At 45.8% G+C, this 27,719-nt stretch overlaps 1 protein-coding gene across 1 annotated transcript; it reads right to left on the reverse strand.

Moving 5' to 3' along the window:
- Nucleotides 1-2,287: 2,287 nt before the first annotated feature.
- On the reverse strand, nucleotides 2,288-4,866 carry NUDT16 (nudix hydrolase 16; the record flags this gene model as incomplete). Its single annotated transcript, XM_082839111.1, has 3 exons — nucleotides 2,288-3,622; nucleotides 4,365-4,634; nucleotides 4,729-4,866. The coding sequence occupies 3 exons, from the start codon at nucleotides 4,864-4,866 to the stop codon at nucleotides 3,443-3,445; spliced, it is 588 nt and encodes a 195-aa protein (XP_082695237.1). The 3' UTR covers nucleotides 2,288-3,442.
- Between the last annotated feature and the right edge of the window lie 22,853 nt (nucleotides 4,867-27,719).

The following is a 27,719-nucleotide window of genomic DNA, read 5'->3' on the forward strand; positions in this document are numbered from 1 at the left end:
CCAGCTCCAGGCAAGGTAAGCGATGCCACCACTCCAATCCCGCTCGGCCGCAGGGACCTTGCCTCCACACAGGGATGAGCGAGGGCTGCGGACACACAGCACAGATGGAGCGGGTGCAGGCTGTGCCCTGGGAGGCTCTGAGGCATCCCTTCTCCCGGCCTGCCTACCTGGGGAGCTGACGGTGGCGGTCAGGGCCAGGTTAGGAGACAAAGGACAGAGTCGTCCACCTCTCCAGGCACCTACCTGATCTCTGCAGCTGCTCCCACCCCCACCCCTTCAAAGGCCAAGAGCTGCCACCCGTCCCCACCCACCCCTTCTTCACAGCCCTCTCGCCCAGGGCTCCTGCCCTGTCAATGCCCTCCTTCCCCTCCTGGAGCCTCGCGGAGGACTTGGTTAGTAGCTCACACTACCTTCTCCAACAGCCGTCAGTTTCTGGCTTCATCACATGGACCTTGACTTTCCCATGATGGCTCCACCTCAGCTTCAGAAACACCCTCTCTGGCTCAAGTACCCCTCCACACACACCACAGCCCATGCTGGAGTCCTACCTCATCAAGACCTCCAGTTTACTAACCCCTCCGGGGTCACCTCCTGCCTTCAATTCCCGTCTTATTCAGATTAAACCTTACACCCCACAGTCCAGCATTACGTCTCCTGTAATCTCAGCCGCCTTGCCCCTCCTCCCCTGTGCTCCTCTGGGAAAGGCCCAGCTCTGCCTCAGTGACCTTGTCCCACCTGAACACAGCTGTGGGGGAAACACATGAGTGTGTGTACACCCACCCCCCCCAGATGTGGTACATCTAAGCGCCTAGATCCTCGTCTCATAGCTCAGCCCCGCCTGCCCTTCTGCGTTTCTGTAATCGACTTGCTTTCCCAGGTGCAGATGAAGGACTGCCTCACGCCCTCTGAGAACATCCTCCACCCACGTCCAGCTGATGGTCTCACTTCATTTCACCAGGAAGAGATTACAGCTCCTTCAGCCCACCATTAATTGAGCCCCTCCTCCTCTATACTTTCCCCTCCTCTTCTTGAGCCCATTGTGTTGCAGGACTGGCTGTCCTCCTCTCAGAGGGCTCAGCCCGCCTCCTTCTGCACGGACTGTGCCCCTTCAGGAACCCTCTCTCCACTCTCCACCTTGACTGTTCCCATCGACACCCAGGCTCTCCCACTGCAAACCCTCCCTGACCTGACAGCCCTCTCCAGTTCTCACCCCATTTCTCACACCCTCTGGACCTGCTTCTCACTGTCCACCCCACCACCACCTACTCACTCAACCAACTCCCACCCCTTCCTGAAACGGCTCCCCTCCAGGTCATCCACGACTCCACGCTAAGACATCCAAGAGACAGTTCTGCCCTCCTTTCACCGAAACGCTCCTGAGAGCCTGGCATGTCCACCCTCTTCAAGCAGCTTCCTCTCAATTCCTTGTCCTCCTGAACATGTCCTGCTTCTCCCCGCAGACTTTCAGGGCTGGGTTCCCTTAGGGCCCCGTCCTGAGTCTTCTTCTCTTTTCTCTCTCCTTGGATGACCCCATCCAGTCTGAAGTATTGCCACACCATTTTTATGTGGATGACTCACAAATTTAGGTCGCAACACATCCAAAATGACCTTGATTCCATCCCCTCCAAAAGCCTGTGTGGTCCCCTTCCAGCTTCGCCAGGCTTTCCCTTCATCCATAAGTTGAACACCTTAAGGCACCAGCTGAAAAGTCACCCTTGAGTCTTCTCTCTCCTCACCCCACCCTCTAGCCAGCCCATGAGAGGGCCTGTCAGTGCTGCCACCACCATCTCTTAAGAGCCCCCACTTCTCTCCACCTCCTCTGCCATCCAGGCCCAGATCAGCACCACCTTCCACTTCACCTCCTACCCGCTTCCAGTCCGTGCTCCACACAGCTTGCCCCGACCATGGCCTGTAAGGCTCTGTACCATCTGGTTCCTGCTTCACCTCCCCTTGCTTACTTTAGTCTAATTACACTGGTCTTTTGCTGCAAATTCTCTGCTTCCCCCTACCACCGCCCCCCTCCCCCCGCTGCCACCCCCAACTGAGAAATGGAGTCTCACTCCCTACCTTTGTTCTGGGATAATTTGCCAAGATTCGTTCCCAGAGCCTTAACACGTGCTTCTCCCTGGAACACCCAGAATCCTCTCCCCACACTCCTCCCTGGCTCTGTCCTTTCCATCCTTCAGCCTAAATGCTCTTCACAGAGGCCCTTCTGGACCACCTCAACTAAAGTGAAAGATACCAAGGTGGGACCTGTAGCAATCCTTTATTTCCTTCTTAACACAGACATAAATAAAACAAGTAAATAAGCATCATAATTTAATTAATCTTATCTTCATTTCTAGAGCAGTGGTTGGCAAACTGTGGCCCACAGGCTGGCCACATCCCTTTTTAAATGGTTTTACTGGAACATAGCCACACCCACTGATTTATGTATTGTCCACTGCTACTTCTGACTTGGCAGAGTTATGCAATTGCTACAAACACCATGTGCCCCACCAAGCCTAAAATATTTACCATTTGGCCCTTTAAGAAGAAGTTTCCTGGCTGCATGGAGAGCGGTCTATGGCTCTCTCATCCCTAGATCACCAATACCTCATACAGCTAATTTGTTGAAGGAACTGAAGGGCTTTGAGGCCCGGCTATAAGCCCTTCTTTACTGGGAGGCTCTTTTTTATTGGGGCAGGTCTAGATCAGGGCTGGGCCAGCTCCCTTCACTGTCCCCAGAGTCTAAGGGATCCCAAGTGAAAGCCCTGGAGGAAATGCACCAGAACCCAGGGGTCTCGAGTCCAAGGTCAGTCCAAGGAGGCCAAACCTTTTCCTCACCCCTTCTGCTCAGTTTCAGAAGAGGGCAGGGGGTAGGTCAGGGCCCTCTACCACCCTTTCGGGGGGATACTGCTCTGGCCAACCCCCAGGCAAGGATGCAACTACTTTCAGGGGGAAAACGGGTCCTCTGCTTCTCTGTCCTCCCCAACAAGCATGGGCTGGGCTAGACGCTGGGAACAGCCATGTAGGAGTGTGGGGAGAAAGCCTCCCTGATTCAGAAGCTCCTCCCCAGCAAGGAGATGGGTATGGCAACAAGCTACGCCCCACACGTGCCACTTCCTGCTTAAACTGGACACGGCAAGGGATGGGGGAGGCATCAGCTTGTGTGTGAGTGCGTGTCTGGGGGCCACTAGGCTGTGTGTGCGCACATGTACAGGGAAGATGCAGGCTCTGTGAATCTGCCAGGGCACCCAGGATGAGCTGCGGATTTTTGCCACTGACACCATGAGTCACCACGTGGCCCTCTGCTCAGAACACTACACACCTTTTCCTTTTAATCTGTTATCATCTATCAGGCCCAGGCCCAGAAGAGAAAACATTCCCTTTTTCCTCCCTCCCTCCCTAGTACAAAGGCCCTGATCTCAGGCAGGTTCCATGGGTTTGTGGAGGACAGCCTCTAGGGACGAGCTGAGAACTTTAAGCGTGCGAAAGAGCCAGGTTCCAGCAGTCCGAGGTTCTGGAGGGCTTCCAGCAGCTGTTCCCGTGCATTTCCAATAAACGTATTCTCCAGGAAGGCAGGCAGGCCTCCCACACCATCCCGCAGGGTGTACAGGGGCACCCGTACCAGGCCCAGCACCTGGGAAAGGAAGGAGACATGAGACTCTGGGAACACAGAGAGCTCGTCCCAGCCAGATCTTTCTAGATCAGAGGTCTCACCCCTTTATCAGTCCAGCAGGACCAGGCCTGAGGACGCACACCTCTGTGGCCCTAGAGGGCCCAGGTCTTTGCAGACAAATGACCCAGGTCATGCTCTCCAGCTCCGCAAAAGCTAACCCTTCCCACATCACAGAAGTGGCTCCTGCCTCCGGGACGCACACTGGGCCCTACGGCAGTAGTCCTCAAAATGCCGCATCAGCACCATTTAGGAACTTTTGAAACATGCAATTCTCAGGTCCTTCTACCCCTCCCCCACTGAGCCGGCAATTCTGGGAGTGGGGCCAGTAATCAGTTTTAATAAGCCTCCCAGATGATTCTTATACCCACCAAAGTTTGAGAACCATCGCCATACACAATGTCCCCCTCTACCCTCGCCTAAGTGCCAGGGTTTTCCCTCAAAACATCAGGCCACTTCTACGCAAGAAAAACAGGGGCCTAAGGTGCAACGCCTGCCACTATCAAAGGGGACTAGAAGAGTGACTTGGATGGGTGTGTTCTACAAAGACAACTGTAGAGGCTTGTGAAGTGGGGAGGGGGTTCGATCTTTGCAGGGAGACCAGGTTTGCTGCAACTAGTCACCCAGACCCCAACTACACGAGGAAACTGTGGGACAGGCCTTCGGGAGCTGGAAGACGCGGGGTGGGATCCTGGGCTGGCCCCACCTCCAGCCCGTGGTCCCGGGCGCGCGGCGCGCCCATCTCCACCGCAGTCAGCTGCTCCAGGGTCAGGCACTTGGCGTAGAAGTGCGCCACGACGCGCGGCCGGGACCCGGCGTGCGAGCTGCGGTAATCGGCACGCTCCACGCGGAAGGCGGCCGCGGCCTCGCCCAGTTCCTCGCCTAGCTCGCGGTTCAGCCCGTTCTCCAGGCTGCAGTCCCGCAAGTCCACGAAGCCGCCGGGGAAGCCCAGGCGCCCGTCAAAGCGCATCTGCATCTGCGGGAGAGGGAAGCGGTGATGGCCGGGGGCGCCCAAGGCGGCGTGGCCGCGGGGCGGGGGCAGGCGGTGGCCGGGCGCGCCTCTTCCTCACCAGCACTGCGTAGCGCAGCGGGATGCGGCCGAAGAGCAACCCCGGGTCCGGCGCGTAGAGCAGCGCGTGGCACGCGTGCCGCCAGCCCGGCCCCAGCTGCAAGGCCTCCGCCAGCTCCAGCCTGCGCATCCCGGCCATGACCGGACCTCCCCGCTCGGCTGTCCAGGGGGCCGACGTGGGTAGCGGGCGGGACGGCCAGGACCAATCCCTGCAGGGCCCGGCGGCCAGGACCAATCCCTGCAGGGCCTGGGGCGGGGCGCGGCCGTGGTCCCGGGCGGCAGCCAATCAGCGGGGCGCGGTGGCGGGTAATCGGCCCCGGGAAGCCTAGGGCCAAGTGAGACTCGGGGGAAGTGGGCCTTGGCACGGGCAAGGCTGCAGGCGTGACCAGGTCATGGACGCGGCGGGAGACCGTTAATAGTGCTGACGTCACAGTCTAGCTCCAGGGGACTTCCCCAGCCGGTTGGGAGAGCTGGGTCGTGCGAAGAGGTTTGCAGGCTGAGTAGAGTTTCATTATCTAATTAGGGACGCATCCTGGGAGCCACACCTAGTTGGTCTGGATGGTACACAAAGCCCGGGGCCTGGGGTGGGGTAAGCGTTAGCAGAGTTGGCTTCCGAGCCGCAGCCTTCCCTGGGTGGTGGGGACAGAGGAGCGATGGGTGTTAGAGCCATCCTGAGGGTGACACTGCGGGGACTCAGTAGCTGATTGAGTGTCGGGGGGGGGGGGACTTTGCCAGGATGACGTCAGGGTGGATGGCGCTGTCACTTTCTGGGATGGGGATTATAGGAGGGGGGTGAGCAACAATAATGTAGTTCTGAAATTGGGGGTGGCAATAGGTGGTGGATAGGATGGACAGACCCACGAGATTTTCCAGGAAAGAGTAAGGGAGGAAAGGGCTGTGGGTGAAACCCTGTAGGCACAGGAAGGAGAGCAAGGGTCAGAGGTAGAAGAAGTGCCCAAGGCTTTCTAGACTTTACTCTCACATACGCTCAGACCACTGAGCTGTGAAGGAAGGTGGGGAACCGCGCACCCCCAGGGCAGGGGGCTCCTCAGGACCTGATGCTGAGTGAGGAACAGGGGTTCAGAATCCCTCGCCCCAGGCCTCCCCACCTTTTCTCAGGCCCTGCACTCTGTGCAGGGCATCTCTCCTCAAGAGTCAATATTTATTACACAGAGGAAGGGAGGAGACAGCTTCTCAAGAGGGGCTGGGCTTGGAGTCACAGCCTGTTAGTAACAGCACGTGATGCGAAAGAGCCCAAGTACCCACCCAGACACAGGCTGGCGACCTTAGCAAGGCAGTCAGTTCTCTCAGATCCCAGTCTCTCATCTGTTAAGTGCAGAGTATTCCAACCTATTAAGGATGTTAGAGATTTAAAGCACTTAGAACAGTGCCAGGCACAGCAAATGTAGCTATCTGTGGAGCCAAGGGTGGGGTAGAGTCTTATGTTAAAGGCCCCCTGGCTGGAACTGAGCCACACTCACCAGGCCTCAGAATGGGGCAGGGAGGGGAGGTGGGTGGAGTGAGACGTTCCTGGCATCATCTTTCCTAGCTTAGTCTTCTGAGTAACGTGGCAGAGATGGTATCTACTGACATCAGGCAACTGGATCGAGGTGATGAGACTGTAGGTGCGACACACTCATTCCCCTTTTAGAGTTCTAGGGGGCCTCGAAATGGCCCTGGTTAAACGATTAAACCTTGCAAAAAGCTCATAAAAACTGCCAATTCCAGAATATAAATTGGTGCAGCCACTGTGGAAAACAGTATGGAGGTTTCTCAAAAAACTAAAAATAGAGCTGCCATATGACCCAGCAATTCCACTCCTGGGTATATATCCGAAAAACAAACAAAAAATAAAACAACAAGAAACAGAAACACTAATTCAAAAAGGTACATGCACCCTAATGTTTGTGGCAGCATTACAATTGCCAAGACATGGAAGCAACCTGAATGTCCATTGACAAATGGGTGTGGTATACAATGCGATACTATTCAGCCATAAAAAAGAATGAAATTTAGCCATTTGCAGCAACCTGGATGGACTTCGAGGATACTGTGTTAAGTGAAATAAGTCAGACAGCAAAAGACAAATACTGTATGATATCACTTACATGTGGAATCTAAAAGATACAACAAACTAGTGAATATAACAAAAAAGAAGCAGGTATAGAGAACAAACTAGTGGTTACCAGTGGAGAGAGGGAAGCGGGGAGGGGCAGTATAGGGGCAGGGGATTAAGAGGTACAAAATATTAGGTACAAAATACCTACAAGGATAACATTGAACAACACGGGGGATATCGCAAATATTTTATAATAACTATAAATGGAGTACAACCTTTAAAAATTATGAATCACTATATTGTACACCTGTAATTTATATAATATTATATATCAACTATACCTCAATAAAAAAATAATAAAAGAAAAAAGACCTGCCACTTCCAGGGTTCCACCCCAGACCAATCGAATCAGAATCTCTGGCAGTGGTGCTTAACTGTAAGTGGTTTTTATATGTGTTTCAGGTGACTCTAATAAGGAACCAGGGCTGAGAACAGTGCCCTAACCCTTACCCCTAACACTCCAAAGGGTTTCTTGGTTTCTCTCCTAGAAGGGTTTCCTTGAAGGATTTAGGGTCAAACATGCACTTTCCAGAGCTTCTGGCTGTTGTATTTTTCTTTTATGGTTGCTTGAGGAGACTTTTAAAGATGGATTCAGCTATTTCTAAGGCAATGTGAAAAACTATGAAAGCAAGGCAACAGCTCTACAAGAAAATGACTGGAGACCAGAGATTTTTCAGGATGAATGAATATGGAAGCCCTCAAGACCCTCCAATCTTGCCTCCCCTTCCAAACTGCTCTCTGCCTCTGCCGGGGGAGCCCAGCCTCTTACCCTCTGCTATTCCACCTCCTGAGACAGACTGCCTAGCAGTCGGGGCTGAAGGTAGAGAGCTGAGCCATGTGCCTCCAGAGATGCTGCAAGTTCAAAACCAAAAATAGCTCAGTGTTCAGCCTCAGAGGACATACATATTCATTATTTATATTCATTATTTATAAGCTAATGAGGCAAGGATTTAAGCATTTATCCTTTTTATATGGGCTCTACCTCAGGGTAACCAAATAGTTGATGAGGGGAGGTTTTTCTTTCTACAGAGAATTCCAGTTATTCAGAGAAGAAAGATGGAGCCAATCAAAACTTTGCTTTTTTTAAAAACTTTAAAGAATTAAGAGATCCTAGGAAATGATCATCAATGGCTGCTAACATCACTAAAATGATGGAAGAATGCACCACCTATGAAATATTCTTGCCAAAAAATTGAATTTGAATCTAACCACCATATTATAAGAAATACAAAAGAACATCTTTTTCAAATAGCAGGAAGAAGCTAGAATGTTCCAGGTGGTAGTGGATTAGAGTTGGAGACATCAGTAAGAAGTTGTTTAGTTTAGATACAGATGGTTACAAACAGAAACATTTTTGGATAAGTGTATATTCAAGGGTTATTTCGTACACATATAAATTTCATTGCTCTGTCATCTGGGAGGGCCTAGAAACAGCGATTCCCCAGGAGCAACAAGCACACCCAGTGCCCAGATCTTGGTTTCTGTTACCATTTCCCAATAAAAGGAACCAAGACTCCTTGGAGAAGTGCTGATTCAGGCACTGGGGCAGGAAATATACACAGTGGGTACATGATGAGCCTGGAGCATCTTGTGATGCCAGAAAATAAGGAAGTGCACCGAAAATCCAAAAATCAATAATGAAAAGAAAACACCCATATCGATGGGAGTTTGTCAAAGGGATAAGGACACAGGAACCAACTCAAGAGCTAAAGAGCTCCCTACAGCTAAAACTGAAACAGTCTGGGCAAGAAAATAAAGCAGTATTAGATTATAACCTAAAAGATGAAATAAATCTCTATGGGTCTATACTAATCTAAATCATGAATAAGTACATAAATGGGGGAAAAGAAGATCTCCCATGCGGAAGTAGTTGAAATAATTGATATAGGAGAGCTGTCCCCTGAAGATGGTGAAGTGTAACTGTCGACTCCTTCAGCATGGGCTGCTGGGAACAGCCACTTCTTTCCAAAGGGGGCATAATGGAAGGGGGTAGGGGTGGGGCCTCTGCCGGGTGATCCAGGGCAGTATCAACAGTGGTAAGTCCTGTGGGTGGTATGCACTCGTGCCATGATGGTAATTATAGGGGTGACTGTGTGAACTGTCTGGGGTCTCTGTACTGTCTTCACAATTTTTCTGTAAATCTAATACTTCTAAAAAATAAAGTTTATTTTTTAAAAAAAAATCAGGACGATGCCGTCTAGACTGAAGGAAACTTTACGAAAGAAATGAACTGGTTTCTTCAATAAATGAATTACATGGGGAAAGGAGATGGGGGTAGAATCTATACATTAAAAGAGATTGAGGAGACATCTAGTGAAGGGATTACTTGTATCCTAATCTGAAGAAACAAAGAAAGTGGGGGAGATGTGAATACTGAGCGGATATTTGATATATAGGAATTATTGATCATGCTTAAAATGTGATAGTAGTATTGTGGCTTTTTACAAAAAAGAGTCTTTATGTTTTATAGATACATGCTGAAATATTTATGAATGATAAAAAATTAGCCAGTGAGGGGGTAATGGGTGATACTATAAATAAGACTGGCTACAAACTGATCATTTCTGAAGCTGAGTGACAGTTCCCTAACAAGGGCTTATTATATTATTCTCTTTAATATAATTTGATGTTTTTCATAGTAAAAAGTTAAAAATAAAAAGCACTTTGACTTCTCATGAAGTTAAAGGTAAAGGTTATAATTTACAGTTGAATAAAGCTCTGCATTTCACAAAACCCTTTCATAGATAGGATCCCTTTTGGTCCAGGAGAGGGAGAGAGAGGTGAGGGTCTGGTCTCACTTTTTAGGCAAAAGAGGACTGCAACCAGCATCTCCCATCTGTCAGGAAATTTTACATCATCCCACTTAATGCTCATAAAATTTCCCAGGTGTTTCAAATGTGGAGCCAAGATTAAGAACCACTGATTTTGAAGAGTATAGGAATGGAGGAGGGAGGGAGGGAGAGGAGGTGCTACCCTCAGAGAGCTGCCAGCTAGAGCCTGTTGGTGTTTATCCAAAAGGACCTACTGAAAGTGTTAGATGCTGCTATTATTATTTTTCAGGCATTCACATACCTGCAATCACATCCAGCAGCCTTCAAGGAGGTGGCATTCTACAGAAGTCAGCCCTCTTCTTGGTTATTTGCAGGTGCAGCATCAAAAATATCCATGGCTGTGTTGTCTGGAGCTCATCAGGTGGATCCATTTCACTAGGAAGACAGAACTTTTCAGACACCTCCAGTCCATACCTGGACCTCTCCCCCTGAATACCCCACAAATGCCTCAAGTCCAGCACACCAGGAATGAGCTCAGTATTTCTCCCCCACCTGCGTCTCCTGTAACCCCACCTCTGTGTATGCCCACCGCCTGCCCAGCGGCCCCTGGCTGGAAACCTAGGAGCCTCACCAACACTCTCCTCCTTTACCCACCCCAGGCAGCCCTCGCCCCTCAGTTCCCTCTCATCGTCTCCATGCTCCATGCCCTGACTCATCAGATGAAGGTCAGGCTTCATCTTTGCTCACCTGGACTAACCTCCTAACTGCCTTGCTGTCCTGCCTGTCTCACCCTTTTCAAACCTGCCCTTCACAAGGTCTCAAGTTACAGCTTAAAGTCACGCCCTCTTCAGGTGCTTCGCGTTTCTAAGGGATTCTTGCAGAGCAAACTCAACAGCTCACATGTGAACTTCACCTTCCGTATTAGCGATCTGTCGCTGAAACATACTGTAAAATGTAGTGACTTAATAAACACTTCATATCTCACAGTGGCTGAGGGTCAGGGACAGGGATCAGCAAGGGCTGCAGTCAAATGAAGGCCTGACTAGGGCTGGAGAATTTGCTTCCCGGGTGGCTCACTGTCATGACAGGAAGTTAGTGCTGGTGGCGGAAGCCTCAGTTTCATGCCATATAGATCTCTCCATGGGGTTGCTTGAGTGTCCTCATGACACAGTGTCCGGCTTCTTTCAGAGTGAGGGGCCCAAGGGAAAGCAAGATGGGATCCATGTCTTTTATGACCTAGTTTTCAAAAGTCATACATGACTGCTACAGGATTCTCCTGGCCATAAGGCCACCCCTGATGCCACATGAGAGGGAGTTGCACAGAGCAGGATACCTACCAGAGGTGAGGACCACTGGGGCCATCTCAGAAGCCGGCCACACACCTTCCTCTCAAACCTGCCGTGGTCACCCTTACACTTGAGCCACCAGCACAAAAAGATGGCACATTCCTGGAACCCACAAGGCTTTGCATTCTTCATGTCTGTAAGATCTTTGTCTCCTTCTTTCTTGCCTGAAATATTTTCCCCAGCATTATTGAGGTATAATTGACAAATAAAAAACTGTATATATTTAATTGATATACATATACATTGTGAAATTACCACAATCAAGCTAATTAACATATCTATCACCACACATTTTATGTGTGTGGTGAGAACACTTAAGCTTTACTTTCTTAGCAAATTTCAAGTATACAATAATACAGTATTATTAACTATAGTCACTATGTACGTAAAATCTCCAGAACTTATTCATTCCATATAACTGAAACACTGTACCCTTTAACCAACTGTCCCTGTAAGTTTCCTGCTCCTGAGGGATCGCTCAGCCAGAACAAGTTCAATGGCCAGACTCAGAGTCTGAGGGTAAGGAAATACTCTCTTCCGATGATAGTGGGAAGAGCTACGAAGTTAAAAGGGAGCAGTCAGTGTCCAGGGAGGGGTGAATTGGAACCCAAAATTCAATCTTTCAGAGAAGGAAAAAGCATAATATTTTGGAAAAAAATGTTCTAGCTGTTGAAGGTTTGTCTCCCAACTAAACTTACAAATCTACTTTGCAAATACTCTGTAGGAGTCAAGCTCTCCGTTCTGCATAAATGTTAACAATTCTGGTACTCCTAATGAGTATTTATGAATATATTATTTCATAATGTATATTTGTTGGACTGAATTTCCTTCTGGAGTTAGGGGAGAACTGAGGGTCCTGAGGGCACTGGGGATACTGCTTCCTCCAGGATCACACAGGTGGGTTCATGAATGTAAAGTGGGTTGAGGCCTGGTTGGGGGACGCAGCTGGTCCTCAGCACAGCTCGGTTGCCTTTTCAGAGCTGCTTTCTTCATGGCCTCTCAGCCGACTTTTGTGAGCAAAAAAAAAATTTGTGAGCAAATTTTTAATCAGATGCTGGCTGAAAATGGCTAAAAGTGTTTACTTTTGGGGTGTGTTTGCATGTTACTACTAGAATCTTAGCCGCCTAAGGAAGTCTTCAGGGATGAATCTCCAATGATGGGAGATCAGGCAGCCTGACAATAAATAATTCCTCCTCCAAAGTTGAGAGCATCTTAACAGCGTTTAAAGCATACCCACACATTACGCCGAACCCCATGAGCAATTTCCTGAGATTCAACATATGAGATAATTTGCTTATTTTTTATGGCTATCTTCAGACAAAGGCAGGTAACTGAGACTCAGAGGGAATGACTTGCCCTAGATCACACAGTAAATGGCAACAGTGGGGCCAGAATCCAAGTCATCTGAGAGCAAGTTCAGTTTGTTTTCCTTACACGAAGGAAGATCATTTTATTTATTTATTTATTTTTGAACAATCTCCATAACTGTAATACGATTAATATTTTATTTATTTATTTATTTTTACATCTTTATTGGAGTATAATTGCTTTACAATGATGTGTTAGTTTCTGCTTTGTAACAAAGTGAATCAGTTATACATATACATATGTTCCCATATCTCTTCCCTCTTGCGTCTCCCTCCCTCCCACCCTCCCTATCCCACCCCTCCAGGCGGCCACAAAGCACCGAGCTGATCTCCCTGTGCTATGCAGCTGCTTCCCACTAGCTATCTACCTTACATTTGGTAGCGTATATATGTCCATGCCTCTCTCTCTCGCTTTGTCACAGCTGGCCCTTCCCCCTCCCCATATCCTCAAGTCCGTTCTCTAGGAGGTCTGTGCCCTAGATTCTTCATGACATTTTTTTTCTTAAATTCCATATATATGTGTTAGCATACGGGATTTGTCTTTCTTTTTCTGACTTACTTCACTCTGTAGGACAGACTCTAGGTCTATCCACCTCATTACAAATAGCTCAATTTCATTTCTTTTTATGGCTGAGTAATATTCCATTGTATATATGTGCCACATCTTCTTTATCCATTCATCCGATGATGGACACTTAGAGTGTTTCCATCTCGGGGCTATTGTAAATAGAGCTGCAATGAACATTTTGGTACATGACTCTTTTTGAATTATGGTTTCCTCAGGGTATATGCCCAGTAGTGGGATTGCTGGGTCATATGGTAGTTCTATTTTTAGTTTTTTAAGGAACCTCCATACTGTTCTCCATAGTGGCTGTACCAATTCACATTCCCACCAGCAATGCAAGAGTGTTCCCTATTCTCCATACCCTCTCCAGTATTTATTGTTTCTAGATTTTTTGATGATGGTCATTCTGACTGGTGTGAGATGAAATTCATTGTAGTTTTGATTTGCATTTCTTTAATTATTAATGATGTTGAGCATTCTTTCATGTGTTTGTTAGCAGTCTGTATATCTTCTTTGGAAATGTCTATTTAGGTCTTCTGCCCATCTTTGGATTGGGTTGTTTGTTTTTTTGTTATTGAGCTGCATGAGCTGCTTATAAATTTTGCAGATTAATCCTTTGTCAGTTGCTTCATTTGCAAATATTTTCTCCCATTCTGAGGGTTGTCTTTTGATCTTGTTTATGGTTTCCTTTGCTGTGCAAAAGCTTTGAAGTTTCATTAGGTCCCATTTGTTTATTTTTGTTTTTATTTCCGTTTCTCTAGGAGGTGGGTCAGAAAGGATCTTGCTGTGATTTATGTCATAGAGTGTTCTGCCTATGTTTTCCTCTAAGAGTTTGATAGTTACTGGCCTTACATTTAGGTTTTTAATCCATTTTGAGCTTATTTTTGTGTATAATGTTAGGGAGTGATCTAATCTCATACTTTTATATGTACCTGTCCAGTTTTCACAGCACCACTTATTGAAGAGGCTGTCCTTTCTCCACTGTACATTCCTGCCTCCTTTATCAAAAATAAGGTGACCATATGTGCATGGGTTTATCTCTGGGCTTTCTGTCCTGTTCCATTGATCTATATGTTTTTGTGCCAATACCATACTGTCTTGATTGCTGTAGCTTTGTAGTATAGTCTGAAGTCAGGGAGCCTGATTCCTCCAGCTCCATTTTTCGTTCTCAAGATTGCTTTGGCCATTCGGGGTCTTTTGTGTTTCCATACAAATTGTGAAATTTTTTGTTCTAGTTCTGTGAAAAATGCCAGTGGTAGTTTGATAGGGATTGCATTGAATCTGTACATTGCTTTGGGTAGTAGAGTCATTTTCACAATGTTGATTCTTCCAATCCAAGAACATGGTATATCTCTCCATCTATTTGTATCATCTTTAATTTCTTTCATCAGTGTCTTATAATTTTCTGCATACAGGTCTTTTGTCTCCTTAGGTAGGTTTATTCCTAGGTATTTTATTCTTTTTGTTGCAATGGTAAATGGGAGTGTTTCCTTAATTTCACTTTCAGATTTTTCATCATTAGTGTATAGGAATGCCAGAGATTTCTGTGCATTAATTCTGTATCCTGCTACTTTACCAAATTCATTGATTAGCTCTAGTAGTTTTCTGGTAGCATCTTTAGGATTCTCTATGTATAGTATCATGTCCTCTGCAAACAGTGACAGCTTTACTTCTTCTTTTCCGATTTGGATTCCTTTTATTTCCTTTTCTTCTCTGATTGCTGTGGCTAAAACTTCCAAAACTATGTTGAATAAGAGTGGTGAGAGTGGGCAACCTTGTCTTATTCCTGATCTTAGTGGAAATGCTTCCAGTTTTTCACCATTGAGGATGATGTTGGCTGTGGGTTTGTCATATATGGCCTTTATTATGTTGAGGAAAATTCCCTCTATGCCTACTTTCTGGAGGGTTTTTATCATAAATGGGTATTGAATTTTGTTGAAAGCTTTCTCTGCATCTATTGAGATGAGCATATGGTTTTTCTCCTTCAGTTTGTTGATATGGTGTATCACGTTGATTGATTTGTGTATATTGAAGAATCCTTGCATTCCTGGAATAAACCCCACTTGATCATGGTGTATGATCCTTTTAATGTGCTGTTGGATTCTGTTTGCTAGTATTTTGTTGAGGATTTTTGCATCTATGTTCATCAGTGATATTAGCCTGTAGTGTTCTTTGTGACATCTTTGTCTGGTTTTGGTGTCAGGGTGATGGTGGCCTCGTAGAATGAGTTTTGTTCCTCCCTCTGCTATATTTTGGGATAGTTTGAGAAGGAAAGGTGGTAGCTCTTCTCTAAATGTTTGATAGAATTCATCTGTGAAGCCATCTGGTCCTGGGGTTTTGTTTGTTGGAAGATTTTTAATCACAGTTTCAATTTCAGTGCTTGTGATTGGTCTCTTCATATTTTCTATTTCTTCCTGATTCAGTCTTGGCAGGTTGTGCATTTCTAAGAATTGTCCATTTCTTCCAGGTTATCCATTTTATTGGCATAGAGTTGCTTGTAGTAATCTCTCATGATCCTTTGTATTTCTGCAGTGTCAGTTGGTACTCTCCTTTTTCTTTTCTAATTCTATTGATTTGAGTCTTCTCCCTTTTTTCTTGATGAGTCTGGCTAATGGTTTATCAATTTTGTTTATCTTCTCAAAGAACCGCCGTTTATTTTTATTGATCTTCGCTATTGTTTCCTTTATTGCTTTTTCATTTAATTCTGATTGATTTTTATGATTTCTTTCCTTCTGCTAACTTTGGGGTTTTTTTGTTCTTCCTTCTCTAATTGCTTTAGGTGCAAGGTTAGGTTGTTTATAAGTGATGTTTCCTGATTCTTAAGGTAGGATTGTATTGCTATAAACTTCCCTCTTAGAACTGTTTTTGCTGCATCCCATAGGTTTTGGGTTGTCGTGTCTCCATTGTCATTTGTTTCCAGGTATTTTTTAATTTCCTCTTTGATTTCTTCAGTGATCACTTCGTTATTAAGTAGTGTATTGTTTAGCCTCCATGTGTTTGTATCTTTTACAAATCTTTTCCTGTAATTGATATCTAGTTTCATGGCATTGTGGTCGGAAAAGATACTTGATACAATTTCAATTTTCTTAAATTTACCAAGGCTTGATTTGTGACCCAAGATATGATCTATCGTGGAGAATGTTCCATGAACACTTGAGAAAAATATGTATTCTGTTGTTTCTGGATGGAATGTCCTATGGAAGGTCATTTTAAAACACTCTTTGCTGTGTGTCCACCACTGCCCCTCCCCCAGTCCCCTCTCTCTGTCTCTGTCTCACCCCTTTTCCTTCTCTTCCTCATTTTTCATTGTTTCTCCTTTATCATCTTGGTGGCCTGGCCCCCTTCCCTTCTGACACAGTAGTTAACACACATGAGTTACCCATCATCTTGAAAGAGGAGCGGGGTATTTCCTCCCCCCTCCCCTGAGTTACTGTCTGATTTGTCTGCCCCCTTTATCCCGATCCCATATAATGGACCTAGAGCTTTCACTCTGGCCTCAGCCCCAAATACATTAAATAATTAACTCCATCACTCTCTTTTGTGTGCCTTATCTCTGCATCACCCAAAATAGCTCGTGGCATTTCCTCTGCATAAATAGAAAGCAGAAAGGTCAGTTGGCATTTGTGAAATATATGTATATTTTTTACAAAGCCGAAAGCTAGCAGTGCTTCTTTATTCCCTCATTCCTGTGCCGGATTCATAACAAGCAACTTCCTAGCTCTCCAATTCCTCAGCCAGTTTCCACTCACCATCTAGCAATTTGGTCAGTGATTAATACCCACACTGAGTATGGCTGTGGGATAAAGCATTTTCCCAGTGGTAAAATCAAAAAGGAATTTTCTAGTCATCTTAAATCCTGTTCTGCCGCTCCCATTAACCAACTAGAAGGTAAACACAGTGAGTTTCTTTTATAAGACATGGCGCTCTGATTCAAGATGGTGTTTCTTCCTAGCTTTCCTTTCTTTGATGCCTGATACAGTGCACAGCACAAATCCTGGAGGATAAGGTGTTTTCCTTCTGCACCTGTCTTCCTAGCCATTGTAGGGGACCAGAATAGGCCACCTCCAAATATGCCACTTTGGCATGAGGATTATTTTGAGCTGAAAGTAGTTAAACAGTAGTTGCAGGAAGAGCCCTCTGCCTTCCCACATTCTGCCTAAATCATACATTTCCCATGAGAAAAGCGCTCTCCCTAGACCAGGGAGAGGAGAACGTTTTGATCGCTGGAGATGGGGCACCAATGCTGAGATGAATCTGTACAAACAGACCTACTAACTCAACCCTTATCTTCCATTAGCTTCCCCGTGTGTCTCCTAGTCACTGCCCCACAATTTACCCCTCCTCAGAGCTCAAATCTCTTTTCCTTTGTTTTGTCACATCTCCACAAATTGATTACTGCTCTTTCATCATAAGCTGTCTGGCTTGTTTCTCTGGTGTTTTCACTTCTTTCTAAAAAGCATCCCCCTCACCTCCCCAACCCCGTCACATGCCATGTAAAAACATTAAGATCAAATAAAACGTGTGTCCTTTTTCTCCTGCTGTCTGTTGTCAGTTTATTTTGTAGGCCCCAGCTACAGCACCTAAGAGGGTAGAGGAAGTCTTTTCTTCCCTCCAACATGTTCTTAAACCAAGGGTGTTGTTCCCTGGACATGTTTATTTGTTTGTGAAATATTTGAGAATCTAGCTATTTCCCCTTTTGACCAGAAACTCACCCAAGTGTCAGGGAGGAAGAAATTTCCCCTCCGCCCTCTTGAGTTTTCGTGGCTAGACTAGTAATAAAATTAACACCAGACAGATTAACAGGAGAAAAAGAAACACATTTTAATTCATGTGCCTGAAGGTCCCATAGAAATGGGACTTAAGGAGTGGGGCAGCTTTTATACTTTTTAGACAAAGAAACAATACATTTGTGAGGAACTGACAGGACAAAGAAACTTCGTTTTGGGTGCCCAATTAGTGAAGAATCTAAACAGAGCTTGGGCTTGGGTAGTAAACTAAAAGAAGTGGTAAGGTTTGTTTATACAGGCTTCTCTACCATGTTCCCTACCTCTGGTGATAAAGGTGTCCTTCTTCCAGATGCAGGGAGGGAAACTTTCATATGAGATTTATTTCCTGCTTTTCAGGGAGACGCAGGAGGGTCAGAATTTCCTTCTTGCATCAGCTGCTTCTCAAGCAACTTTAATTCAAATTCATCAATCTGTCACGGTGGCATAATTTGGGGCTGCCCACCCTGAGCCCCGACACAAATATTCTGTTCTAACATGAAAACCATCAGCAAGGAGATTCAGAAACTTTTATTAACTTGGATGCTACCCCTCTTCCAGATGTAGTTGAATCTGTTTGGTCATAAAAGGGCATGGGAGCTACAGGGAGCTCCTCCTGGTGGTGAGGGCTCTTCCTTGTTCGCATGAGGGGCATGTCCGCATCTGTTCCCCTCAGCAGAGTGGTCACGTGCTCCATCCAGCCCGGGCTTCCCAGGGCAGACCTGGCTTTCAGTGTTCCCCCCTGGCAACAGCCACAGTTACTGGATTTTGAGGTGAGCAATGTGCTCAAGTTCAGAATTCTGCTAAGTCTCAGATCCCACCTGCAGGGAAAGAGGGCAGAACGGGCATCTTTGGCTTTGGGAAGAGGCAGCATGAAGATCTATGGTGGCCCTTGTCCTGGGGTACAGAGGTTGTATCTCAGAGATGGAGTTTTGGGTGGAATAGAAAAAAATAGCTTTATTGCTTTGCCAGGCAAAGGGGGCCACAGCAGGCTAATGCCCTCAAAATTCTGTGTCCTGACCTGGAGGGGGTAGTGAAGAGTTTTACAGTAATGGTTCAAAGAGGGCGTGATCATCTCATGGACATTTTTCTGATTGGTTGGTGGGGAGGTAAGTGGGAGTCAGCATCATCAGCCTTCTGGTTCCAACCAGTCTGGGGTCTGTGTGCTTATGGGCAGCATACAGTTAACTTCTCCTACCTGGTGGGGGCTTCAGTGTCTGCAAAACAGCTCAAAGATATTGTTACTTGTATCTCTTGAGGGGGAACCAGGACCCTGCCCCAATGTTGCACTGTTGTTTCTTGGCTGCCCCTCCCTTGTCTCTGTACCCCCTCCCTTCCCTGATTAGCAACTGTTTGAACCTGCCCTTTGGAACCCAGGGAAGGTCAGGGAGGCTGAATGAAGCCTATTTCCTATAATCAAGAAACGAGGACACAGAAAGGCTTTCATGCCCAGGAGCTCCACAGGGTCCTACTCGGTTTCAGCCCCAACACCTCTTCATAGGGCACTGGAGTTGGAGGGAACACAGAACGGTGATGTTCACAAGCCCTTGATCATTGAAGTCATGGCTCACTTGGGTCCCCGTGATTCCTTGGGTTGCTGGGCAGAGGTGGGAATGAGGCTCAGAGCATAGCCACTAAGCACCCTTGTCCTTAAACTGACCCCACCAAGTTCCCTCAAGTTAGTCACACTCACCTTTTTCCTCTCCATCAGTACATTTTGAGAGTATTCACAGTGAGACATCTGGAGTCTTTGGGTTCTTTCTCCCAATCCTCAAACCACCTTCAGAGATGTAAGCAGATGAATTATGCCCCAACTAAGAGGAGACAAATTTACTGCTCCAGTGAAGGGAGGTGGGGAAGAGGGCAACAGAAGGAAGGGTCTGGAACAATGGTTCTGATTGTGGTCCTCACGCAGGCAGCGTCAACATCACCAGGCACCTGTTAGAATCGCAAATTCTCGGGCTTTGACCAGATCTTTTGAATCAGAATTGCTGGGGATGGGCTGGTAATCTTTTTTAATAAGGCTTCCAGGTGATTCTGATGCTCAGATTTGAGAACTTGCCTAAAAGACCGTGCATTGAACTGTGGGCACAGCCCCATCCATAATGGGCCAATAAGGCAACCAGACCTTCTGTCTCAGTGTCCTCAATCTGAGGCAGGAGCAGAATAGTGAATCTCAGTGCTTCCTTGCACCAGATTCACCCAGGCAGCTTGGCAACAAAAGACAGGCTTTGGTCCCTTATCTCCCCAGAGAAAGGGAGGAGATTGGGACTGGGTATTGATAAAGATTCTCTCCTTGACCAATCCTGGAAGCCCTCTTTTTTTTTTTTAAATATTTATTTATTTGGTTGTGCTGGGTCTTAGCTGTGGCATGTAGGCTCCTTAGTTGCAACACGTGGTTGCAGCAGGCGGGCTCCTTAGTTGTGGCATGCGAACTCTTAGTTGCGGCATGCATGTGGGATCTAGTTCCCTGACCAGAAATCGAACCCAGGCCCCCTGAATTGGGAGCACAGAGTCTTACCCCGTGCGCCACCAGGGAGGTCCCTAGGAGCCCTCTTTTGACTACTTCTCAACCTTGGGCCCTGTCTTCAGCCTGGTAAGTCAGTTTAGGGAGAACCCCCCATCCCTGATGTCTGATTACCTGGTCTGCCTCCAGCAGGAACCCTGTTAGGTCAGTTTAGCAACAATCTCCCCTGCCTTGGATGTCTTCTCTTAGTAACCTTCTACCCTGGATCCCCACCAGTGCCCCCACCCCTCCTTGGCTGTGAATGCCCTGCTGTCTTTGCCGCATGAGGAGGTGAGTCTCACCTGTCTCCCTACTGCAATAGTCTTGGCACCTGGTCCTGAATAATGTCTTCCCTATGGGTGTAACAAGTGTCAGAGTAACTTTTCCTCTAACACATTTTCTTAAACGTGTGCATGTGTAAGAAGCTGCTCAAGCAGGTCTGATATAGCTCCCTGGTCAGAAACCCACATGCACTGTGGTTACAAGCATGGGCACTGGAGTCAGACAGACCTGGGTGAAACCTAAGCTCAGCTTCTTGGGACTGCATGACCTGACTGGTTATGTAACCCGAGCATCGTCAGCTGCAGAGTACGCAATTTCTCTCTCCCTCTCTCTCTCTCTCTGGTGAAAAGATCAAATGAAGTAAGGTCCTTACAGTAGTAAGCACAGCACTGGTCCATAATAGGCAACAAACAAACCAAGTCTTAGTTGCTTTAAGTAATAATTATCCTTAGATGGATGTGCTACATTCGATAGGATACTTCTGGATAAGGACAGTGTAAAATAGGTGATTTGTTTTGTAACCACGGAAAGTATATTTATTATGAATAAAAGTCTTCAATACTCCATGGATGAGTCTGGGGAATAATTCACAGAAAGGAATCACTTTATCCTTACACATATGCCCTTCTTGCTTTTTAAGCATTCAAGGGCAAAAGTGGGTCAAAAGCAGGTCACCTGAGACAGGTACATCTGACCCATGGGCAGCAGCCCAGCATGGCCGAGGCTGGGATCCAACACCCTTCAGGGACAGGTGCCCACAGACTGTGGAGACCAAGAGCAGTCGGGCGCTGAGCCTGTCCTCCAAGTGGAAACAGTGAAAAGCAGATGCTTCTCCCAGGCCAAGGTCAGGGTGGTCCAACCCCGCTGGAAACCTCAAGGGCACACAAGTGGGAATGCTTTTCAGGAAGCCAAACTTGACCCATCTCACAATATAGACCCAACAACACTAATTAGCCCAGGTTTACTACTCCCTAAAGGAGTCATTCCATTTGACAAGGGATTGAGAGTAGAGACAACAGCTCCAGCTCTGTACCCAGTTCCCAGAACAGATTCCAGCATACGTGCTGACGGATGCTCACAGGCATTCGTCCACTTGAAGTTGCTTGTTTCTGACATTTGCTTTGCGATGGTTCTGGAGAAGAGTGGCCCCTTCTCTGCTTGTGATCAGCAACTGCTCCTCAAAGTAGAGCCGCTGTTCAACCTCAGAACAGTCACTGGCTCGAGGCACGACTGTTTCCAGAGCTGCCCAGACCTCTGCCTTGCTGGCTCTCTGCTGCCTTGCTCTCTTGAGGTAACTGTAGACCTCCTCAAACACCTCCGCCCCCAGCTTCTGCACAGCTGATCTGCCAAGGAAGTTAGGAAAGAGTAAGAAGTGTTACATATTGAGATCACTTTAGAGAAAATGTACTGTCAGCCCTCCGTGTCGCGGATGGTTGCATCTGGGGGTGCGGAACCCGAAGACACTGACGGCCGACTGCGCTGCCATTTTATACGAGGGAATTGAGCATCCGTGGATTTTGTTATCTGTGAGGGCGGGGGTGAGGAGAGTTTCCTGAAACCAATCCTCTGTGGATACCGAGGAACAACTGCATTTTAAAAGCATTTAATACAACAAATAACATTGTAACCCTGGGATTTAGAGAAAAACAAGACCTTGAACATTCAACAATATTCAACAAATACTTCTTGAATGTTTATTACATGACAATTACCCTTCTAAGAACTATGAATACAGCATTCAACAAGTGAGGCAAATTCCGGCCTTCATGGAGCTTACCTTCTAGGGCAGTGGCCCCCAACCTTTTTGGCACCAGGCACCGGTTTCTTGGAAGACAATTTTTCCACGGACGGGGGTGGGTGGGGATAGTCCAGGCAGTAATGCGAGCGATGGGGAGCGGCAGATGAAGCTTCGCTTGCTCGCCTGCCCGCCGCTCACCTCCTGCTGTGCGGCCCGGTTCCTAACAGGCTGCGGCCCGGGGGTTGGGGACCCCTGCTCTAGGGTAAAGAATAAACAGGTAACTAATAAGATGCATACATAATAAAATAGGTGGTGCTAAGTGCAATGAAGAAGAAAGCAGTGTGAGAGATGGAGAAGGTGGGTGGACAGGGCAGTCCTCTCTGAGGAGGGGTCGTTGAGAGAGACCCACAGGAAGTGAGCTAGTATTGGGGAGAAGAGGTGAGGGGACCTTGAGGCTAAAACTTGCAGGAGAAATATCCAGAAGGCGAGTGTGTCCGGAGTCAAGCAAACAAAGGGAAGAGGATGGTTGAGATAGGAAATCAGAAATAATGTTAATGCGAACAATCAAATGATAATGAGAAGAGAGAGGCAGAGGAGGGGGGAAGAATAGTCCTATTACCCACCCGCTAGGCACTTTTCTACCCACTTACCCTTTACCACAGCTCTGTAAGGGAGGCATTTTTAAAAATCCCTATTTTACAGATGAAGAGACTGAGGCTTAAAGGCTTAAAGGTAATTTGGCCAAGTTCCCATGGAGACCAGTGCTCACTTCCATACTTGCCCCAGTCCTGGTCCATGTGGAGCCACAATCTGTGTTATAATCATATTGCCACACCTGGAATGTTTATTTTGCCTCTGTTTCCCCTCATCTCTAGCCAGGGTTGCAAACTAAAGGCTTATGGGCTAAGCTTGGCATGGGACATGTTTTTTTCCATCAGAACCATGTTCTATTTTCTCCTGTTTTATTCGTATTTTTTACACTTGAATGTGAAAATCTTCAGGCTGGGCCTGCCCTCCACACTCTCTATTTTCTGCCTCTTCTTCACTCACCTCCCTCACTCCTGACCATTTTATCCTAGGCTGCATCCACCTGCCTGACTCAAGGGCACTCGAGTGTCGAGAATTTTGTTTTACAGTTCACAATTGTTAATGGCTCCATACTGCTCCACCGAATCTGTGTGCCGACACTTTCCTAATCACTCCTCCACCATTCATTTAGTTTCTTTTCACAATAACACCGTATGGACACCCTTAGGAGCATAGCTTTTTCATTTAGGGGAATCTTTTCTGGCATCAAACTTCTAGAAGTGGAGCTAATTACATAAGTATGTCCACCCTGTGAAAACTCATATATACACTTATGATTCATGCCTTTTTCTGTATATGTATTGAGTTTGATTAAAAAATAAAATATTTTGTGAGAACAGATTAGGTTGATGTGTATGCAGTCATCCCTCAGTATTGGCAGGGGATTGGTTCCAGGACTCCCTGCAGATAACAAAACCCATGGATGCTCAAGCCCCTTATATAAAATGGCATAGTATTTGCATATAACCTACCCACACATCATCTCTAGATTAGTTACAATACCTAATACAATGTAAATGCTATGTAAATAGATGTAAATACAATGTAAATGCTATGTAAATTGTTGCTGGTTTGCAGCAAATTCAAGTTTTGCTTTTTGGAACTTTCTGGAATTTTTTTTTCAAATATTTTTGATCCCCAGTTGAAGTCACGGTTGCAGAACCCATGCATACTAAGGGCCAAGTATAAATATTTTTATAACTTTAACTGTGAATAAATGTTTCTTTTTTCTTCATTTCAATGGATTTGGTGAAAAGAAAAATCAGAGGTTGTTTTTTGTTTTCCAAAATTTTTAAAGCATTACTGCTAGACAGTAATGATGGTAATGTTGACAATAACATTGAAGGCATTAATCACAGATGGTTTCATTCATTTTTTATGCTTTTGTTGTACAGTAATATTCAACCTTGTAATCCCTAGAACACAAGGATCTGGGTTAGGTACTGTGGCAGATAAAAAGAAGTAATTGATCCTGCTCTAGTTTAGAGGTTTGTAATTATAATGCAAGATATATGCATCTTAAATTTTAACCAACATTTTTTTTTTTTCGGTACACGGGCCTCTCACTGTTGTGGCCTCTCCCATTGCGGAGCACAGGCTCCAGACGCGCAGGCTCAGTGGCCATGGGTCACAGGCCCAGCCGCTCCATGGCATGTGGGATCTTCCCAGACCGGGGCACGAACCCGTGTCCCCTGCATCAGCAGGCAGACTCTCAACTACTGTGCCACCAGGGAAGCCCTTAACTATCATTTTTATAGTACTTCAGAACTTGCAAAATGCCTTTACATTTATTATCACAAATGACCTTTGTGAACTAGACAATACATTGAACATTTATCTCCGTTTTACAGATGAGAATAAGTAGGCTGACTTTCACAAACTAACACAACCACTAGGTTGATGGAACTTGTACTCAAACACAGGTCTTGGAACTACAAGTGCTGGAGAGATAAGCAGCCCTAGGGCCCCACATCCTCCAGCTTGTGTAGGTTTCTAACTCTGCCAAGAGATTATCAGAACCAATCCCAGCATGCCTCACATCCCTAGTCACCTCAGCCACTCGCAGAAATCCAAGCTTTCCTTGCTGACATGTACCAAATCATGGTCAGATCCTACCACTCCCCTGCCTCACAGACTCATATAACATTAGGGTCTGATCTCTTCTCTACTCTCATTTATCAAGTCGTGTATAATCTGTCTCCTGCTTTCTTCCACCAACCTGCTCTGTCTTGTCCACAGTCTGTCTTAGCCACTAGGCTCCAATCACACCTACCTCCTTTCTGTTCCTTAAATACAACCCAAGTCTTATTCCCACCTCCAGGCCTTTGCACTAGCTCTACCCTCTTCCCTGAAATGCCTTTCCCTTTGATCTTCATATAACTGCCTCCTTCTTGCCATTCAGATCTCAGTTTACATATCTCCTTCTTGGAGAAACCATCCTTGACCACTGAGTCTAATGGATCCATCCAGTTATTCCACAGGATCACATTACCTGAACCATTTGCACAGCACCTATCACTCTCTGGTATTTTTCTTCTATCTTTTTGCGTATATTTGTTTACTGTTACTCCCCTAATTACCCTACTCCCCTAATTAGCATACAGATTCCATAAAGGAGGGACTCATTACCTAGAACAGGACCAGGCATGCAGTAGGTGTTCAGGAAATACTTGGGGAATGAAGGAACAACCCAGACAGCCAATAATTATCGTCAAATAGTGTCTCATGAAAGTTTACTGTTGGGAAAATCAGGGAACACCCAGTGGAGGAGAAAGGGGCACTGTAACAACTGGAGGACTGTGGGTGGGAGCCAACCGTGGGAGCAGCGGGAGACCAGAGAGGCGGCCTGGCAGGTATGGAGGATGCGCGAAGAAGAGAGTGAGAACCACATGAACACAACATTAAAGAAACCTTAGAATGTAATTATTAATATTAACCATTGATGATAAAGAAGCCCCAAAATGTTCCCTGAAAACATAAAAAATAACTAACAGTTCTTGAGTTTTCTCTGTGTGCCAGGTTCCATTCTGAGCATTGTCTCAGATCATCCTTTTAAATCCTCATAACAACAGTATGGATAGACATTATCATTATTCCCATTTTACAGATGAGATAGAGGAGGGTATTAAATAACTTGCCCACTGCCACCTAGCTTTGAAGTGGTGGAGCTGGAATGTGAGTCCTAGTATTTTCACTCCAGAACTCATTCTTTTCATCACTATGTTATGGACTTTGGATTCAGAGAGAACACAGTTGGATCCTGGCTCTCCCTTTCCCTGGCTGTGTGATCTTGGGCCAGTTACTTGACCTCTCTGAGCCTTGGGTTTTTCATATTTAAGTGGAGGTTACACACACACAGACACACACACACACACACACACACACACACACACACACACACACATTTTAACAGAGTACCTGTCACCTACCAGGAACCCGATAGCCATTGTTTTTACTATCATGTACATTACTGTTGCTTTCCCAATGGTGAATTGCATGGTAATCCTATTTCAGTTTAACTGGAAGCTTCAAGTAATTTTGTAGTTCTACTGCCAGTTAAGACACTATTTTAGGGGACTTCCCTGGTGGCACAGTGGTTAAGGCTCCGCACTCCCAATGCATGGGGTGGGGGTTTGACCCCTGGTCAGGGAACTAGATCCCACATGCATGCCACAACTAAGGAGCCTACGTGCCACAACTAAGGATCCCACCTGCCACAACTAAGGAGCCCGTCTACTGCAACCAAGACCTGGCGCAACCAAATAAATTAAAACAAAAAAAGATACTATCTTAAATATTTTTTATCTTTTCTAACTGAATTTGAAAAAAAAATGACATAAAAAGTCTGGTGGCACAGTGCGAGTTTAAAAAAGAAGTAATTTTGTAGAAGTAATCATGAAAACCGAGTTTAGCAGAAAGCATTAAGAAACACAGATTATTCTTCAGACACAGTTTAAGGAAACTTGAAAATGGTTTTACAGAATATAAAAAATTCCTGCACATCACATATGTATGAGGTACTGCAGGAATAGAATGGCGCCATGAGCTTTCCCTTTAACACCTCTATCTTAATGATCATTGGTGCTAACAAGTACCAGGAAACTTTTTGAAAGATGGATTTTGTACCCCTTCTCTCCATGTCTAGTATTTCAAATGGCTGTCTCTGAATCTGGTGGGCAGAGACAGGACAGATCTCTGCACAGAGACAGACGACTGCATTTTCCATGCTTGGGTGACATGTGGCACCCCCAGATGGGAGGTGTGACTTTCAGGCCCTTTGTGAAAATGGTGTTGCCTTCTGCTCTGTGCCCTGGGCACAGATTCTTGTTTGTTGGGTACCCTGCTATAGCTAATCATTCCTGGAAGGGTTATTTTATTTGTGATCTAAACATCTGCTAGTAAATGTAGATGAATAAACTGTCTAAAAAGCAAAATCCATCTAGGTATAATTTATGAGACACATGTAATATATAGGGCATTGAAAGGTTGAGAGTAAACAAATCTAAAAAAAAGGACATGCCAGGCAAATAATAACCAAAAGAAATCTGGGGTAACTATATTAATATGAGACAAAATAGATTTTAAGGGAAAAAAAGCATTATTAGAATAAAGAATGACACTAGAAATGAAAACCATTCAACTCACAGGAAGAAATAAAAATTCTAAACTCACATGCATCTAATAAAGTAGAATCAAAACACATCAAGCACTACAGGGAGAAACTGTCAGTTACATCCTCATAATGTAGGATTTCAATATACCTTGCTCAGTTATTGATGGAAAGCATTTGAAAAATTAGTAATAGAAAATCTGGATATACTTAATAAGCTAAATTTAATAGATATATATAGGACCCTCTCCCTCCTGATGATTGGGGAACCTACACTCTTCCCAGACTCTTATGTAACATTTACAAAAACTGACCATATACTAGACAACAATTCAAGT

This window comes from Leucopleurus acutus (assembly GCF_964270905.1).
Source record: "Leucopleurus acutus genome assembly, chromosome: 5".
Classification (NCBI taxonomy): domain Eukaryota; kingdom Metazoa; phylum Chordata; class Mammalia; order Artiodactyla; family Delphinidae; genus Leucopleurus; species Leucopleurus acutus.